Source organism: Diadema antillarum, unplaced genomic scaffold (genome assembly GCF_040938485.1).
Source record: "Diadema antillarum isolate AM-2024a unplaced genomic scaffold, OU_Dant_1.0 seq00001549_RagTag, whole genome shotgun sequence".
In the NCBI taxonomy this organism is placed as follows: domain Eukaryota; kingdom Metazoa; phylum Echinodermata; class Echinoidea; order Diadematoida; family Diadematidae; genus Diadema; species Diadema antillarum.
This window is the reverse complement of record NW_027272278.1, coordinates 724,363-742,124: the sequence shown is the minus strand read 5'-3', so window position 1 is coordinate 742,124 and position 17,762 is coordinate 724,363. Positions and strand designations below refer to the sequence as shown.

The following is a 17,762-nucleotide window of genomic DNA, read 5'->3' as shown; positions in this document are numbered from 1 at the left end:
GAAAAAGAGGAAGCATTCTCATGAATTGCGAACTATGTTGACTAGGTGCAGCGGAGGTTGGTCGTGGAGAATGCTACACTCAGCCAAGAGCGAGAGATTACAGCGGTTTGGTCAATGTGACCCGCAGTGGTCGACCTTGCCAGCGATGGACGCTTCAGGCTCCTCACCAACACTCCAGGACTCCCAACAATTACCCAAACGCAGGGTTGGGAGATCATAACTACTGTCGTAACCCTGACAATGTGAACACGGCCTGGTGTTACACAACCGATAGAAACAGAAGATGGGAGTACTGTGATATTGGTGAAGCACAGACCACCTGTCAAACTGAGGTCACCATCACACCAGGTAAGATTTCCTAGAATATTATGACTTGTTATTCCGTTTTATCTGAGAAGAAAAGAAGAAGAAAGCATTTATAAGATTTCAGTTGTGTATATGAGCATATCTATCTTAACAAGTATAACAGTGTAAAAGAGCAGAGAATGCAGTTAAAGCGGAGTAGTTTTATTAGGAATATTGTAAACGATGAAAACCTGGTGAAGGAAAAAAAAGATAAGCCTGTAAAATAGAAAAAAAAGCGTTTGAATTTATATAACCATTCCGGAGCCATATAATAAATTGGTAAAAAAAGAGAAAATATGCTCGAGAACTCCGTATAACATTTTCAATAGGTCCCGATGAGGTTGGTCCTGAAGAATGCTACACCCAGCCAAGAGCGAGAGACTACAGAGGCTTGGTCAGTGTGACCCGCAGTGGTCGAACCTGCCAGCGATGGACCCTTCAGACTCCTCACCAACACTCAAGGACTCCCGACAATTACCCAAACGCAGGGTTGGGAGATCACAACTACTGTCGAAACCCTGACAATGTGAACACGGCCTGGTGTTACACAACCGATAGAAACAGAAGATGGGAGTACTGTGATATTGGTGAATCACAGCCCACCTGTCAAGCTGAGGTCACCTCTGCACCTGGTAGGTTTTATTATAAGATATTTTATTTTCGTGAAAACAACATTAAATATTTCAACTGGGTATTAGCATATTTGTTGTATCAAGAATTTCCTTGCTTTCCTGGGTATTAAATGCTTTCAAAGCGTTGTGTCTTCAAAATGAATATGGTATAAAAGAGCGATAAGGTGTAGAGGGGGTCGATTAAACGAGTAAAGGAAGCAGAATTAAAGAGGAAGAGTGTTTGAGACAAATAGCCATCCCGTACATTGAATGAATAAGAGGAAAAAACAAAACTGGGAAATTTCGTACCATGTTAATTAGGTACAGCGGAGATTGGTCCTACAGAATGCTACACCCAGCCAAGAGCGAGAGACTACAGAGGCTTGGTCAATGTGACACGTAGTGGTCGACCTTGCCAGCGATGGAGCCTTCAGGCTCCTCACCAACACTCCAGGACTCCTGACAATTACCCAAACGCAGGGTTGGGAGATCACAACTACTGTCGCAATCCTGACAATGTGAATACGGCCTGGTGTTACACAACCGATAGAAACAGAAGATGGGAGTACTGTGATATTGGTGAAGCACATGCCACCTGTCAAGCCGTGGTCACTTCTGCGCCTGGTAAGATTTCCTAAGATATTACGATATCTTGTTAGGTTTTTTTTCTTAAAACAAAAGAAGAAGAAGCCACTCTTGAAAAAGATTTCACGTGTGAATGATCATACCTGCTGTAATAGCAATGTCCTCGCACTAAATGAGCAGGGAATGTTTTCAAAGCGGTTTTTTCTTTTTTTTTTCTTTTTTCGATTGAGTTAACAGGAATATGGTAATGGACCGAAAGTCCTGAAGAAAATATGTTTTTGAGAAAAGCCCTTTATATTATTCTAAAGAAAAGTTAAAACAATAAATCAGATAACTATCCCGGGGCTTAAAGTAAAAGAAAAAGAGGAAGCATTCTCATGAATTGCGAACTATGTTGACTAGGTGCAGCGGAGGTTGGTCGTGGAGAATGCTACACTCAGCCAAGAGCGAGAGATTACAGCGGTTTGGTCAATGTGACCCGCAGTGGTCGACCTTGCCAGCGATGGACGCTTCAGGCTCCTCACCAACACTCCAGGACTCCCAACAATTACCCAAACGCAGGGTTGGGAGATCATAACTACTGTCGTAACCCTGACAATGTGAACACGGCCTGGTGTTACACAACCGATAGAAACACCAGGTAAGATTTCCTAGGATATTATGACTTGTTATTCCGTTTTATCTGAGAAGAAAAGAAGAAGAAAGCATTTATAAGATTTCAGTTGTGTATATGAGCATATCTATCTTAACAAGTATAACAGTGTAAAAGAGCAGAGAATGCAGTTAAAGCGGAGTAGTTTTATTAGGAATATTGTAAACGATGAAAACCTGGTGAAGGAAAAAAAAAACATAAGCCTGTAAAATAGAAAAAAAAGCGTTTGAATTTAAATAACCATTCCGGAGCCATATAATAAATTGGTAAAAAAAGAGAAAATATGCTCGAGAACTCCGTATAACATTTTCAATAGGTCCCGATGAGGTTGGTCCTGAAGAATGCTACACCCAGCCAAGAGCGAGAGACTACAGAGGCTTGGTCAGTGTGACCCGCAGTGGTCGAACCTGCCAGCGATGGACCCTTCAGACTCCTCACCAACACTCAAGGACTCCCGACAATTACCCAAACGCAGGGTTGGGAGATCACAACTACTGTCGAAACCCTGACAATGTGAACACGGCCTGGTGTTACACAACCGATAGAAACAGAAGATGGGAGTACTGTGATATTGGTGAATCACAGCCCACCTGTCAAGCTGAGGTCACCTCTGCACCTGGTAGGTTTTATTATAAGATATTTTATTTTCGTGAAAACAACATTAAATATTTCAACTGGGTATTAGCATATTTGTTGTATCAAGAATTTCCTTGCTTTCCTGGGTATTAAATGCTTTCAAAGCGTTGTGTCTTCAAAATGAATATGGTATAAAAGAGCGATAAGGTGTAGAGGGGGTCGATTAAACGAGTAAAGGAAGCAGAATTAAAGAGGAAGAGTGTTTGAGACAAATAGCCATCCCGTACATTGAATGAATAAGAGGAAAAAACAAAACTGGGAAATTTCGTACCATGTTAATTAGGTACAGCGGAGATTGGTCCTACAGAATGCTACACCCAGCCAAGAGCGAGAGACTACAGAGGCTTGGTCAATGTGACACGTAGTGGTCGACCTTGCCAGCGATGGAGCCTTCAGGCTCCTCACCAACACTCCAGGACTCCTGACAATTACCCAAACGCAGGGTTGGGAGATCACAACTACTGTCGCAATCCTGACAATGTGAATACGGCCTGGTGTTACACAACCGATAGAAACAGAAGATGGGAGTACTGTGATATTGGTGAAGCACATGCCACCTGTCAAGCCGTGGTCACTTCTGCGCCTGGTAAGATTTCCTAAGATATTACGATATCTTGTTAGGTTTTTTTCTTAAAACAAAAGAAGAAGAAGCCACTCTTGAAAAAGATTTCACGTGTGAATGATCATACCTGCTGTAATAGCAATGTCCTCGCACTAAATGAGCAGGGAATGTTTTCAAAGCGGTTTTTTCTTTTTTTTTTCTTTTTTCGATTGAGTTAACAGGAATATGGTAATGGACCGAAAGTCCTGAAGAAAATATGTTTTTGAGAAAAGCCCTTTATATTATTCTAAAGAAAAGTTAAAACAATAAATCAGATAACTATCCCGGGGCTTAAAGTAAAAGAAAAAGAGGAAGCATTCTCATGAATTGCGAACTATGTTGACTAGGTGCAGCGGAGGTTGGTCGTGGAGAATGCTACACTCAGCCAAGAGCGAGAGACTACAGCGGTTTGGTCAATGTGACCCGCAGTGGTCGACCTTGCCAGCGATGGACGCTTCAGGCTCCTCACCAACACTCCAGGACTCCCAACAATTACCCAAACGCAGGGTTGGGAGATCATAACTACTGTCGTAACCCTGACAATGTGAACACGGCCTGGTGTTACACAACCGATAGAAACAGAAGATGGGAGTACTGTGATATTGGTGAAGCACAGACCACCTGTCAAACTGAGGTCACCATCACACCAGGTAAGATTTCCTAGGATATTATGACTTGTTATTCCGTTTTATCTGAGAAGAAAAGAAGAAGAAAGCATTTATAAGATTTCAGTTGTGTATATGAGCATATCTATCTTAACAAGTATAACAGTGTAAAAGAGCAGAGAATGCAGTTAAAGCGGAGTAGTTTTATTAGGAATATTGTAAACGATGAAAACCTGGTGAAGGAAAAAAAAAACCATAAGCCTGTAAAATAGAAAAAAAAGCGTTTGAATTTAAATAACCATTCCGGAGCCATATAATAAATTGGTAAAAAAAGAGAAAATATGCTCGAGAACTCCGTATAACATTTTCAATAGGTCCCGATGAGGTTGGTCCTGAAGAATGCTACACCCAGCCAAGAGCGAGAGACTACAGAGGCTTGGTCAGTGTGACCCGCAGTGGTCGAACCTGCCAGCGATGGACCCTTCAGACTCCTCACCAACACTCAAGGACTCCCGACAATTACCCAAACGCAGGGTTGGGAGATCACAACTACTGTCGTAACCCTGACAATGTGAACACGGCCTGGTGTTACACAACCGATAGAAACAGAAGATGGGAGTACTGTGATATTGGTGAATCACAGCCCACCTGTCAAGCTGAGGTCACCTCTGCACCTGGTAGGTTTTATTATAAGATATTTTATTTTCGTGAAAACAACATTAAATATTTCAACTGGGTATTAGCATATTTGTTGTATCAAGAATTTCCTTGCTTTCCTGGGTATTAAATGCTTTCAAAGCGTTGTGTCTTCAAAATGAATATGGTATAAAAGAGCGATAAGGTGTAGAGGGGGTCGATTAAACGAGTAAAGGAAGCAGAATTAAAGAGGAAGAGTGTTTGAGACAAATAGCCATCCCGTACATTGAATGAATAAGAGGAAAAAACAAAACTGGGAAATTTCGTACCATGTTAATTAGGTACAGCGGAGATTGGTCCTACAGAATGCTACACCCAGCCAAGAGCGAGAGACTACAGAGGCTTGGTCAATGTGACACGTAGTGGTCGACCTTGCCAGCGATGGAGCCTTCAGGCTCCTCACCAACACTCCAGGACTCCTGACAATTACCCAAACGCAGGGTTGGGAGATCACAACTACTGTCGCAATCCTGACAATGTGAATACGGCCTGGTGTTACACAACCGATAGAAACAGAAGATGGGAGTACTGTGATATTGGTGAAGCACATGCCACCTGTCAAGCCGTGGTCACTTCTGCGCCTGGTAAGATTTCCTAAGATATTACGATATCTTGTTAGGTTTTTTTCTTAAAACAAAAGAAGAAGAAGCCACTCTTGAAAAAGATTTCACGTGTGAATGATCATACCTGCTGTAATAGCAATGTCCTCGCACTAAATGAGCAGGGAATGTTTTCAAAGCGGTTTTTTCTTTTTTTTTTCTTTTTTCGATTGAGTTAACAGGAATATGGTAATGGACCGAAAGTCCTGAAGAAAATATGTTTTTGAGAAAAGCCCTTTATATTATTCTAAAGAAAAGTTAAAACAATAAATCAGATAACTATCCCGGGGCTTAAAGTAAAAGAAAAAGAGGAAGCATTCTCATGAATTGCGAACTATGTTGACTAGGTGCAGCGGAGGTTGGTCGTGGAGAATGCTACACTCAGCCAAGAGCGAGAGACTACAGCGGTTTGGTCAATGTGACCCGCAGTGGTCGACCTTGCCAGCGATGGACGCTTCAGGCTCCTCACCAACACTCCAGGACTCCCAACAATTACCCAAACGCAGGGTTGGGAGATCATAACTACTGTCGTAACCCTGACAATGTGAACATGGCCTGGTGTTACACAACCGATAGAAACAGAAGATGGGAGTACTGTGATATTGGTGAAGCACAGACCACCTGTCAAACTGAGGTCACCATCACACCAGGTAAGATTTCCTAGGATATTATGACTTGTTATTCCGTTTTATCTGAGAAGAAAAGAAGAAGAAAGCATTTATAAGATTTCAGTTGTGTATATGAGCATATCTATCTTAACAAGTATAACAGTGTAAAAGAGCAGAGAATGCAGTTAAAGCGGAGTAGTTTTATTAGGAATATTGTAAACGATGAAAACCTGGTGAAGGAAAAAAAAAACATAAGCCTGTAAAATAGAAAAAAAAGCGTTTGAATTTAAATAACCATTCCGGAGCCATATAATAAATTGGTAAAAAAAGAGAAAATATGCTCGAGAACTCCGTATAACATTTTCAATAGGTCCCGATGAGGTTGGTCCTGAAGAATGCTACACCCAGCCAAGAGCGAGAGACTACAGAGGCTTGGTCAGTGTGACCCGCAGTGGTCGAACCTGTCAGCGATGGACCCTTCAGACTCCTCACCAACACTCAAGGACTCCCGACAATTACCCAAACGCAGGGTTGGGAGATCATAACTACTGTCGTAACCCTGACAATGTGAACACGGCCTGGTGTTACACAACCGATAGAAACAGAAGATGGGAGTACTGTGATATTGGTGAAGCACATGCCACCTGTCAACCTGAGGTCACCTCTGCACCTCGTAAGTTTTATTATAAAATATTTCATTTTCCATTTTCTTGAAAAACAAAGATATTTATAGCTTTCAATTGGGTATTAGCATATCTGTTGTAACAAGATATTTCCTCGCTTTAGTGGATATAAAATAATTTCAAAGTGTTGTGTCTTCAAATGAATATGGTATAAAAGAGAGATAAGCTGTAGATGAAATCGATTAAACGAGCGAAGGAAGGAACATTAAAGAGGAAGAGTGTTTGAGACAAGTAGCCGTCCCGTATACTGAATGGACAAGGGAAGAAAACATTACCCGGGAATTTCGTACTATGATAATTAGGTCCCGAGGAGGTTGGTCCTGGAGAATGCTACACTCAGCCACGAGCGAGAGACTACAGGGGTTTGGTCAATGTGACCCGTAGTGGTCGAACCTGCCAGCGATGGACCCTTCAGGCTCCTCACCAACACTCAAGGACTCCCGACAATTACCCAAACGCAGGGTTGGGAGATCACAACTACTGTCGCAACCCTGACAATGTGAACACGGCCTGGTGTTACACAACCGATAGAAACAGAAGATGGGAGTACTGTGATATTGGTGAAGCACAGGTCACCTGTCAAGCTGAGGTCACCTCTGCACCTGGTAGGTTTTATTATAAGATATTTTACTTTCCTGAAAAAAAAAAAATATGTACAGATTTCAATTGGGTATTAGCATATCTGTTGTAACAAGATATTTCCTTGCTTACTATGTATAAAATGATTCAAAGTGTTGTGTCTTCAAATAAATATGCTATAAAAGAGCTATAAGGTGTAGATGAAATCGATTAAACAAGCGAAGGAAGGAAAATTAAAGAGGAAGACTGCTTGAGACAAGTAACCATCCCATTATTTTATGGAATGGATAAGAGAAGAAAACATTACTCGGGAATTTCGTACCATGTTAAACTAAACTAGGTTCCGAGGAGGTTGGTCCTGGAGAATGCTACACCCAGACAAGAGCGAGAGACTATAGAGGCTTGGTCAATGTGACCCGCAGTGGTCGACCTTGCCAGCGATGGACCCTTCAGGCTCCTCACCAACACTCCAGGACTCCTGACAATTACCCAAACGCAGGATTGGGAGATCACAACTATTGTCGTAATCCTGACAATGTGAACACGGCCTGGTGTTACACAAACGATCGAAACAGAAGATGGGAGTACTGTGATGTTGGTGAAGCACAGGCCACATGTCAGGCCGTGGTCACCTCTGCGCCTGGTAAGAATTCCTAAAATATTGGGATTTCTTGGTAGGTTTTATCTTAAAACAAAAGAAGAAGAACGTATATACTTTTTAAAAGAGATTTCCCGAGTGTATGGTCGTAATGATTTGATACGAATGTCTTCGCACTAAATGAGCAGAGAATGTTTGCATTTTGCGTTAGTATTGTAATGAAATAAGTTTAAAGCACTGGAGTTGCTGTCTTTGGTACGTCTGGTAGGACGTAGGGGCGTGTGGTGACCCCATGGCAGTAAGAGTTTCGGTGGGGGGGGGGGGGGGGGCGAGTCACGGGTGGCACGTGAGTATACCCTCGCTCGAGAAGTATATAGGAGCGAGTGGTGGTGAGCTGACGCTCAACGAGGGCGGACGCGTCCGCGGTGTCTCCCCATGGTTTTGTAATGTATTGTACGCTGAAGTCTTGTACAGTATGTCCCCCCCCCCCAAAAAAAAAAAAAAAAACAATTACAACGGTGCCCTCCGCAATGATATCTTTAAAAATAGTGAAACAATCTTAATACAAATTCAGGGTATGAAACTATAACTCATTGCCCATATCTTACAGAAAACCCCATTTGATTTGCTTCAGTGGTCAAAGAGAAATGAGGAATTTTGTAGAGGATGTCGGGAATCTCTTCTGTCCAAATTCTGTCTATTATTCACACACAAGAGCATTGAATTGCTAAAATTGGAATAATCAGACTCATGACATGCTTTACAGCAATCCACATTTCTCTGTGACCGCTTAACCAAATTGAATGGGGTTTTCTGCAAAATAAAGCTAAGATGTTATGTTTTAAGACCCTGAAGTAGCACTTAGACAGGTTGGTCATATTGGGTGTTATCAATTCGAAAATCTGATTGTAATTTTTGGGGCGACTTACTGCAGTATGTCCCCCAAAAATTACAATCAGATTTTCGCATTGATAACGCCCAATATGATTAAACTTTTTAAATGCTACTTCAGAGTCTTAAAATATAACATTTTAGCTCTATTTTGCAGAAATCCCCATTCGGTTTGGTTAAGCGGTCACAGAGAAATGTGGATTGTTGTAAAGCATGACATGAATCGGATTCTTCCGAGTTTAGCACTTAGATGCTCTTGTGTGTAAATAATAGACAGAACTTGGACAGAAGAGATTCCCAACATCCTCTACAAAATTCCGTATTTCTCTTTGACCACTGAAGCAAATTGAGTGGGATTTTCTGTAAGATGTGGGCAATGAGTTATAGTTTCATACCCTGAATTTATATTTAGATTGATTCACTATTTTTAAAGATATCATTGCGGAGGGCACCGTTGTATTTTTTTTTCCGGGGGGGGGGGGGGACATACTGTATACGCTGTGTGTATCGGCAGTTCGTGCGGCGAGTAGAATGACGGCTGTGCATGGTGTCAGGCGACTAGCCCTGATGGGTCGCCGCCGTCGCCGGATCGGCGAGTTACGGTAATAACGTTTTTCGTACGCACGCAGCTCGATTGTCATCTCGGTGATATTATTAATGGCGTCTCGACGTAATGATGCGATGTGATGTGATCGTTGTGAGTCTGATATTCAACGGCGTGGCCAGGATTTGACCCGGGGGGGGGGGGGGGTGTCCTCCCTCCCACGGTGAGAACTTTTTGCATTTTGATGTTGCAAATGATTCAATTTGATGCATGTTTTTGTGTGTTTTATCGATTTGAAACAGTCCCACTTGTTTAAGGTAGCAGTCTATTTTGATATAGATTATCAATGAACAATTTGCCTATAAAATGGTATCATTTAGATAAACTTCTTATATTAATTCTTAAGCTCAATATCGTGAACGCGACTGAGCCCAAGCGAGCGGAGCGAGCGAGGCGCGAGGGGAGAATGTTGGATGGGGGTGTCCCCCTCCGACGAGAACTTGCTGCATTTTGATGTTGCAAATGTTGCAATTGGATGCATCTTTTTTGCGTGTTCTATCGACTTGAAACAGTCCCACTTGATTAAGGTAGCAGTATATTTTGATGTAGATTATCAATGAACAATTTGTCCATGTTGTCTGTAAAATGGTATCATTTCGATAAACTTCTTGTATTAATTCATACACTGAATATCATGAACGCGACTGAGCCCGAGCGACCGGAGCAAGCGAGGGGAGAGGGGAGGGTGTGTCCCCCCTCCCACAATGATAACTTTTTGTATTTTGATGTTGCAAATGGTGCAGTTTGATGCATTTTTTTTGCGTGTTTTATCGACTTGAAACAGTCCCACTTGTTTAATGGTAGCAGTATATTTTGATGTAGATTATCAATGAACAATTTATCTGTAAAATGGTATCATTTAAATAAACCTGTTGTACTCATTCTTACACTGAATATCATGAACGCAACTGAGCCCGAGCGAGCGGAGCGAGCGGGGGGGGGGGGGGGGGGGGGGGAGAGGGGAGGGTGTGGGAGGGGGGTGTTCCCCCTCCCAAGGTGAGAACTTTTTGCTTTTTGATGTTGCAAATGGTGCAATTTGATGCATGTTTTTGCGGGTTTTTTTCGACTTGAAACAGTCCCATTTGTTTAAGATAGCAATATATTTTAATGTAGATTATCAGTGAACAATTTGCCTATATAAAATGGTATCATTTAAATAAACTCTTTGTGTTGATTCTTACAATGATTATCATGAATGTTGTCTGTTCAGCATTCAAACAGAAAAAGCACGCACACGATTGTGTAGATAAGGGTCATTTCTCCTTTCACACGAAGGTGATTTTCAGACCCGAAATTCAGCGATCTTGTGACAACTTTTGATGCAATACTTCGAATTTTTCAAGTGCCAAATAATAATGGAAATAGATAAGGGCTTTTTCAGGAAGTGTTAAAATCACGGAATTAAGCTGTTATTCCAAATGTGCATCATCTCTGTGTATATCAAAATCTAGTGAAGTAGAGATTAGGGGGAGGATGTGGGAGCGGCATTCCATCTCCCGCTCGACGGAGCTTTTGTGTTTTTAGAGTTGAAATAAAGCGATCTAGGGCACACTTTTTGTGGAAATTGTCATTCCCCAAAGTGTATTAAGTCTATAGTGGGTACCACCAAGCAATAAACGGGTGGCAAGACAATATACGAATGGCTTCACACTTAATCAGCAGAGAATGTTTCGAAAGCGTTTTTGTTTTGTTTTGTTTTTGTTTTGTTGCTGCGTTAAAAGTAATATGGTAATGACCCGAAAGTATTAAAGAAAATGGGTTAATGAGAACAGGCTTTCTTATTATTAAAAAAGTGAAAGCGCTGAATTAAATAACCATTTCGGGGGATTACTGATATCGAAAGGAAAAGAAAAGAAAGCATACTCCTGAAATGCGTATTATGTTAACTAGGTCCATCGGAGGTGGGTCCTGAAGAATGCTACACCCAGCCAAGAGCAAGAGACTACAGAGGCTTGGTAAGTGTGACCCGCAGTGGTCGAACTTGCCAGCGATGGACCCTTCAGGCTCCTCACCAACACTCAAGGACTCCCGACAATTACCCAAACGCAGGGTTGGGAGATCACAACTACTGTCGCAACCCTGACAATGTGAATACGGCCTGGTGTTACACAACTGATAGAAACAGAAGATGGGAGTACTGTGATATTGGTGAAACACAGAACACCTGTCAAGCCGTGGTCACTTCTGCGCCTGGTAAGATTTTCATAAAATATTACGATTTCTTGTTAGGTTTTTTTTTTTCTTAAAACAAAAGAAGAAGAAGCCACTCTTGAAAAAGATTTCACGTGTGAATGATCATTCCTGTTGTTATAACAATGTCCTCGCACTAAATGAGCAGGGAATGTTTTCAAAGCGTTTTTTTTTTTTTTTTTTTGATTGGGTTAATAGGAATATGGTAATGGACCGAAAGTCCTGAAGAAAATATGTTTATGATAAAAGCCCTTTATATTATTCTACAGAAAAGTTAAAACAATAAATCAGATAACTATCCTGGGGCTTAAAGTAAAAGAAAAAGAGGAAGCATTCTCATGAATTGCGAACTATGTTGACTAGGTCCAGCGGAGGTTGGTCCTGGAGAATGCTACACTCAGCCAAGAGCGAGAGACTACAGAGGTTTGGTCAATGTGACCCGCAGTGGTCGACCTTGCCAGCGATGGACGTTTCAGGCTCCTCACCAACACTCCAGGACTCCCGACAATTACCCAAACGCAGGGTTGGGAGATCACAACTACTGTCGCAACCCTGACAATGTGAATACGGCCTGGTGTTACACAACTGATAGAAACAGAAGATGGGAGTACTGTGATATTGGTGAAGCACAGACCACCTGTCAAGCCGTGGTCACTTCTGCGCCTGGTAAGATTTCCTAAAATAATTATTACGATTTCTTGTTAGGTTTTTTTCTTGAAACAAAAGAAGAAGAAGCCACTCTTGAAAAAGATTTCATGTGTGAATGATCATTCCTGTTGTAATAGCAATGTCCTCGCACTAAATGAGCAGAGAATGTTTTCAAAGTGTGTGTTTTTTTTTTTGATTGGGTTAATATTAATATGGTAATGGACCGAAAGTCCTGAAGAAAATATGTTTTTGATAAAAGCCCTTTATATTATTCTAAAGAAAAGTTAAAGCAGTAAATCAGATAAATATCCCGGGGCTTAAACTAAAGAAAAAAGAGGAAGCATTCTCATGAATTGCGAACTATGTTGACTAGGTGAAGCGGAGGTTGGTCCTGGAGAATGCTACACTCAGCCAAGAGCGAGAGACTACAGAGGTTTGGTCAATGTGACCCGCAGTGGTCGACCTTGCCAGCGATGGACGCTTCAGGCTCCTCACCAACACTCCAGGACCCCCAACAATTACCCAAACGCAGGGTTGGGAGATCATAACTACTGTCGTAACCCTGACAATGTGAACACGGCTTGGTGTTACACAACCGATAGAAACAGAAGATGGGAGTACTGTGATATTGGTGAAGCACAGACCACCTGTCAAACTGAGGTCACCATCACACCAGGTAAGATTTCTTAGAATATTATGACTTGCTGTTCCGTTTTATCTGAGAAGGAAAGAAGAAGAAAGCATTTATAAGATTTCAGTTGTGTATATGAGCATATCTATCGTAACAAGTATAACAGTGTAAAAGAGCAGAGAATGCATTTAAAGCGGAGTAGTTTTATTAGGAATATTGTAAACGATGAAACCCTGGTGAAGGAAAAAAAAAAGATAAGCCTGTAAAATAGAAAAAAAGCGTTTGAATTTAAATAACCATTCCGGGGCCACATAATAAATGGGTAAAAAAAAACGAAATATACTCAAGAACTCCGTATACCATTTTCACTAGGTCCCGATGAGGTTGGTCCTGTAGAATGCTACACCCAGCCAAGAGCGAGAGACTACAGAGGCTTGGTCAGTGTGACCCGCAGTGGTCGAACCTGCCAGCGATGGACCCTTCAGGATCCTCACCAACACTCCAGGACTCCTGACAATTACCCAAACGCAGGGTTGGGAGATCACAACTACTGTCGCAACCCTGACAATGTGAACACGGCCTGGTGTTACACAACCGATAGAAACAGAAGATGGGAGTACTGTGATATTGGTGATGCACAGACCACTTGTCAAGCGGAGGTCACTTCTACACCTGGTAGGATTTCCTATTATTGTGATTCTTATTTTATCTCAAAACAAAAGATTTCAATAGTGTGTACGACCATATCTCGTGTAATAAGAATGAAATGAGTAAAGAGTAGGGTTTGCAAAGCGTTATAGCCTTATAGGAATATGGTATAGGATAAGAAAGTGTTGAACCTCTCAAATTGTAGTCACTTCAGCGCCCGGTATTAATTTCTTATAAAATTTAATATTGTCTTACTCAGTTTTCCTGTCAATAATATAACACTCTGCCAGTTTGTCTAAGTCATTTGATTCGAGTGTTTGTGAGGTCATCTTTAGCCATACTGTTTTCCATTTCAGTGATTGCTTCTCCTTTACTTCAGTGCACTCAAGGTAATGCTTGTGGGTTTTTTAGAACAGTTAGATAAAAGGGGGTATAAAATGACAAAATAGGACACAAATTCTTTAGGATTGCAAGAAAGAAATAAGACAGTTCACTGGTGCTGGACAAAATATAAGGAGAGAGAATGATTATCGTGCTGTATAACTAGGTCCCGAGGAGGTTGGTCCTGGAGAATGTCATAGCCAGCCAAGAGCGAGGGACTATAGAGGTTTCGTCAATATGACCCGCAGTGGTCGAACTTGCCAGCGATGGACTCTTCAGGCTCCTCACCGACACTCCAGGATTCCTTCAAATCACCCAAACGCAGGGTTGGGAGATCACAACTACTGTCGCAACCCTTCTAATGCGATCACAGCCTGGTGCTTCACAACAGATCGAAACAGAAGATGGGAGTACTGTAATGTTGGTGAAGCACAGGCAACTTGTGAAACTTTGGTCACCCCTGCACCTAGTAAGTATGGTAGAGATAATGAAATTTCTTTATTAGATTTTACTTAAAGTAGAATGTACTCTTCGTTGTTCAAGAACCTTGAGTTTGTGTAATTTATGAAAGTATTGCAGTGCGTACTTTGACAAGGCGTTGGACTTTTCAGGTAAGAGGTATCATTGGGTGTACGTCACGAGACCGACACCCACGAGTCATACGGCAAACAAGTCATACAGCTCACAAGTCATACAGCTCATGAGTTCGACACTAAGCCAACAAGGCCCACAAGACCGACACAACGCGCCGTGTTGTATCTGTCGAACTTGGCTCGTGGGCTGTTTTTACCTAGCGCCAAACTCATGAGCTTTATTTGCCTAGAGTCGAACTCGTGGGCTGTATGACTCGTGGGTGTCTTTCTAGTGGGATGACCCCGTATTATTAGGCCAAAATAATAAGAAAAGATTGAAAAAAAGAAAAGATTGAAAAAAGATTGAAAATCAAATGAACGACATGTATTTTGTTTTTGCAATATAGAGAAAAAAGACAAGGACAGATACATAATGTGGTAAATATATTGGTCAAAATAGAAAGAAAGTTATTGATTCGCATGTTGTAAACTAGGTCCTGAGGAGATTGGTCCTGGAGAATGCTACACTCAGCCAAGAGCGAGAGACTACAGAGGCTTGGTCAATATGACCCGCAGTGGTCGAACTTGCCAGCGATGGACCCTTCAGGCTCCTCACCAACACTCCAGGACTCCTGCAAATTACCCAAACGCAGGGCTGGGAGATCACAACTACTGTCGAAACCCTGATAATGTGAACACCGCCTGGTGTTACACAACCGATCGAAACAGAAGATGGGAGTACTGTGATATTGGTGGAGCACTGGCCACCTGTCAAGCTGTAATCACACCAGTTCCTAGTAAGTTTCGGGGAAAGATTGTAATTTCGGAATAATAAAAATAGTTTATTTTCAATTAAATTGCACTGTTACTTCCTCGTTGAGTTATTGAACTCATCTATTTGGACAAGGCAGTCCATACCGGATAATAGCTCCGCGTTTTAATGTGGAAACATCAAGAAAATTGTGCTTTTCAGAAAAGGTAAATTAAATGTAACGTGCGAAAGAAGTGAAGAGCTAATACATTACACAGTAAAGTAAAATCATGCGTATCTACAGCGTCTTTTTTAATAGTTCAGTGTATTTACAGTTACATGCATTAAATAAGTATATTGCGGTGGCACAACCTTGCGTCTGTTATAATACCTAATACATACACTGTACCTCCATATGACGTTCCAAGACAGAATATATACGAAGTCAATCCAAGTCAACTATATCATTTTCGTCAATGTCACCTCGTAGCTAAATGAGATCACAATGAATTAAGTTAATCTGCAGACGAAAATGATTCCAAGAAACGCATACATCGAGTGCACTACTTAAGCAGTTTATGATAACAATCGCTCTATCGATTTAGTTATAATTGCTGAATTGTTCCCGGAAACCAGAATTTCAACTTCCTTTTCTTCGCAGGTTTTTTTTTTTTCTTTTTGTTTGTAGAAATTGATTTAAGATATATATATATATATATATATATATATACATATATGTATATAATATGTTATGATTTGCAGATGCATGCGAGAGCAGAAGTTGCCAAAATGGAGGGACCTGTCGGAATGGTGTATGCGTGTGCCCTCCTGGTTTTAGCGGCGTGGTCTGTGGTGAAGGTACGCATGCATTATACATAAAGGGGCCACTGCACATACCGCACTTACTTTCCTCATCAACTGATCCACGGACGATTGTTGCTTTCCTCGATTTCCTTCAGCGGAATGTCAAATCAATAATATCTAAAATAAAAAGAAATAAAACAACACAAACAAATGCTGATAGTATGGACGTATTATGGTGTTGTTATCTTTCTAAAATGAATTGTTGCCTAATTTTTTTCACTTAAGTATAGTGGTATCATGATTGTCCAGCTACCACAAGTTTGTTTGTAATGTGTTTGTTTGTTTGTTCGCTTCCAAGAAGTGATTACGCTTGTTTTGTTTTGTTTTTCCAAAATGTATCTTCAAAAGAAGTTTTGATTGTAGGTAAACATTCCTTTGCAATTCTCTGTTCCCTGAACAACCTGAAAGCGAAGCCGTAATACTCCTGCGGTCTATTTCCCCGTGTTACCCAAACCAGTGGATTTGCTCATGCTGTAGGGATATCATTAAAAAAAAATCATATTGATTAATTAATAGTAGCAATTCATATTAATATATGTCTCCAGAAGCAGCGCCGTTGATAAATTGTGAGCAGAGTCCGTGCTAGCCTGACCAGACACTGTGCTGCGCACAGGGTCTGACATGTGTTAGTGTTTCAACGTTGTAAACGACCGTCACTATTGACGGCAAAATCACATAAAATACCTTTTATTTTGTATGATTTTAAGAGTAATATAATTTGCAACACTTACCTACAGCGTATTTTCCTGATGGTTGAGTTGAATTCGGCGTTTTGTTGGTATCCAGACCTTATTGTTGAATTTTTCGGAGTAGATCGTGCGGTGGCATCTTTTCCTTCGAGAGCTTCACAAAAGCAACAAACTACCACGCATGCGCATTCAGAAGTGGTTGCTTTTTACGTACGCCCGTGCGCCCGTGCGTTTCATGTGTTACGTAAAGCTTGTAGTAGATCCGCGCGTGCTGCACCGGCAATGATTTGAACTTTTTTAGTCGGGGTCATCCGACTATCTCATCACTTCCGCCCCGACTACCTACGTTGTAGTATACGAGAGTGAATGCCATTCATATAACACGCAGATGAGGAGTGAAGCAGTAAGGACGTTTACAGACCTGATTTCAGCCATAGATTTCGGTAAGTTTTAGACGTAATTAAACAAAAAATCGCATACCGGTTATTGTATGATGGTCATAGATTACGATAATTCCTTATATTTTAGTTTTCCACGATTAATAAAGATATTCATGAAGGAAACAGTGAACGATAACAACGTCCGCGAAGGAATAGAGGTGCAGCGCTGTCGCTTCGCGACAGCGCTGCGTGTAGTTAAGTCCGTGCTTGAACGGAGGAACGTGTCTCAACCAGGCATGCGCTTGTCCCTATGGATTCGGCGGATCATTCTGCGAAAGAGGTGTTAGAAACAACTATTACCACCTTCTTCAGATTTTTTTGTCAAGTCTTAAGGCTTCGAGTCACAAAGGCTGAAAATCGATCACAAGGATTCATCAACGATTACCATGTTATAGCCCATCTTGAAAGAAAAAACATAAAAAAAAACAAATTTAATGGGTTTTGCTAAAATTCTGAAACGGAATCATTATGTTAAGATGATGACATTTTAAAGCGGCGGTTTTTGTAAGAAATGAAATTGACCGTTTCTGTGATTTATCTTTATTTATGGATGTTTACTTCCTACATGAAAATAGCAAAGTATTTCATTCACCTTCTCCTTCCAAATAATTTCCATCGGCAAGAATTCGCTTGGTTGTTGCTAAGTCGGGCAACC

At 41.2% G+C, this 17,762-nt stretch overlaps 2 protein-coding genes across 2 annotated transcripts; both read left to right on the top strand.

Annotated features, from left to right (window-relative positions):
* The first annotated feature begins 34 nt into the window (after nt 1-34).
* On the top strand, nt 35-5,407 carry LOC139710634 (apolipoprotein(a)-like). The gene is made up of 9 exons (XM_071622558.1): nt 35-56; nt 205-348; nt 675-977; nt 1,302-1,580; nt 2,510-2,812; nt 3,113-3,415; nt 3,802-4,080; nt 4,410-4,712; nt 5,037-5,407. The coding sequence occupies exons 1-9, from the start codon at nt 35-37 to the stop codon at nt 5,327-5,329; spliced, it is 2,229 nt and encodes a 742-aa protein (XP_071478659.1). The 3' UTR covers nt 5,330-5,407.
* A 40-nt stretch (nt 5,408-5,447) lies between these two features.
* Nucleotides 5,448-16,455, top strand: LOC139710633 (apolipoprotein(a)-like). The gene is made up of 13 exons (XM_071622557.1): nt 5,448-5,460; nt 5,678-5,980; nt 6,333-6,611; nt 6,924-7,226; nt 7,565-7,843; nt 11,184-11,486; nt 11,871-12,149; nt 12,505-12,807; nt 13,135-13,437; nt 13,958-14,244; nt 14,869-15,160; nt 15,877-15,972; nt 16,436-16,455. The coding sequence occupies exons 1-13, from the start codon at nt 5,448-5,450 to the stop codon at nt 16,453-16,455; spliced, it is 3,060 nt and encodes a 1,019-aa protein (XP_071478658.1).
* Nucleotides 16,456-17,762: the final 1,307 nt, after the last annotated feature.

Coding starts and splice junctions, on each gene's coding strand:
- LOC139710633 (XM_071622557.1), top strand. Junction 12,808..13,134: donor TGAGGTCACCATCACACCAG/GTAAGATTTCTT, acceptor CATTTTCACTAG/GTCCCGATGAGGTTGGTCCT. Junction 14,245..14,868: donor AGGCAACTTGTGAAACTTTG/GTCACCCCTGCA, acceptor GGTCCTGAGGAG/ATTGGTCCTGGAGAATGCTA.
- LOC139710634 (XM_071622558.1), top strand. CDS start 35: ATGTTGACTAGGTGCAGCGGAG. Junction 57..204: donor GTTGACTAGGTGCAGCGGAG/GTTGGTCGTGGA, acceptor ACCCAAACGCAG/GGTTGGGAGATCATAACTAC. Junction 3,416..3,801: donor CGTGGTCACTTCTGCGCCTG/GTAAGATTTCCT, acceptor TTGGTCGTGGAG/AATGCTACACTCAGCCAAGA.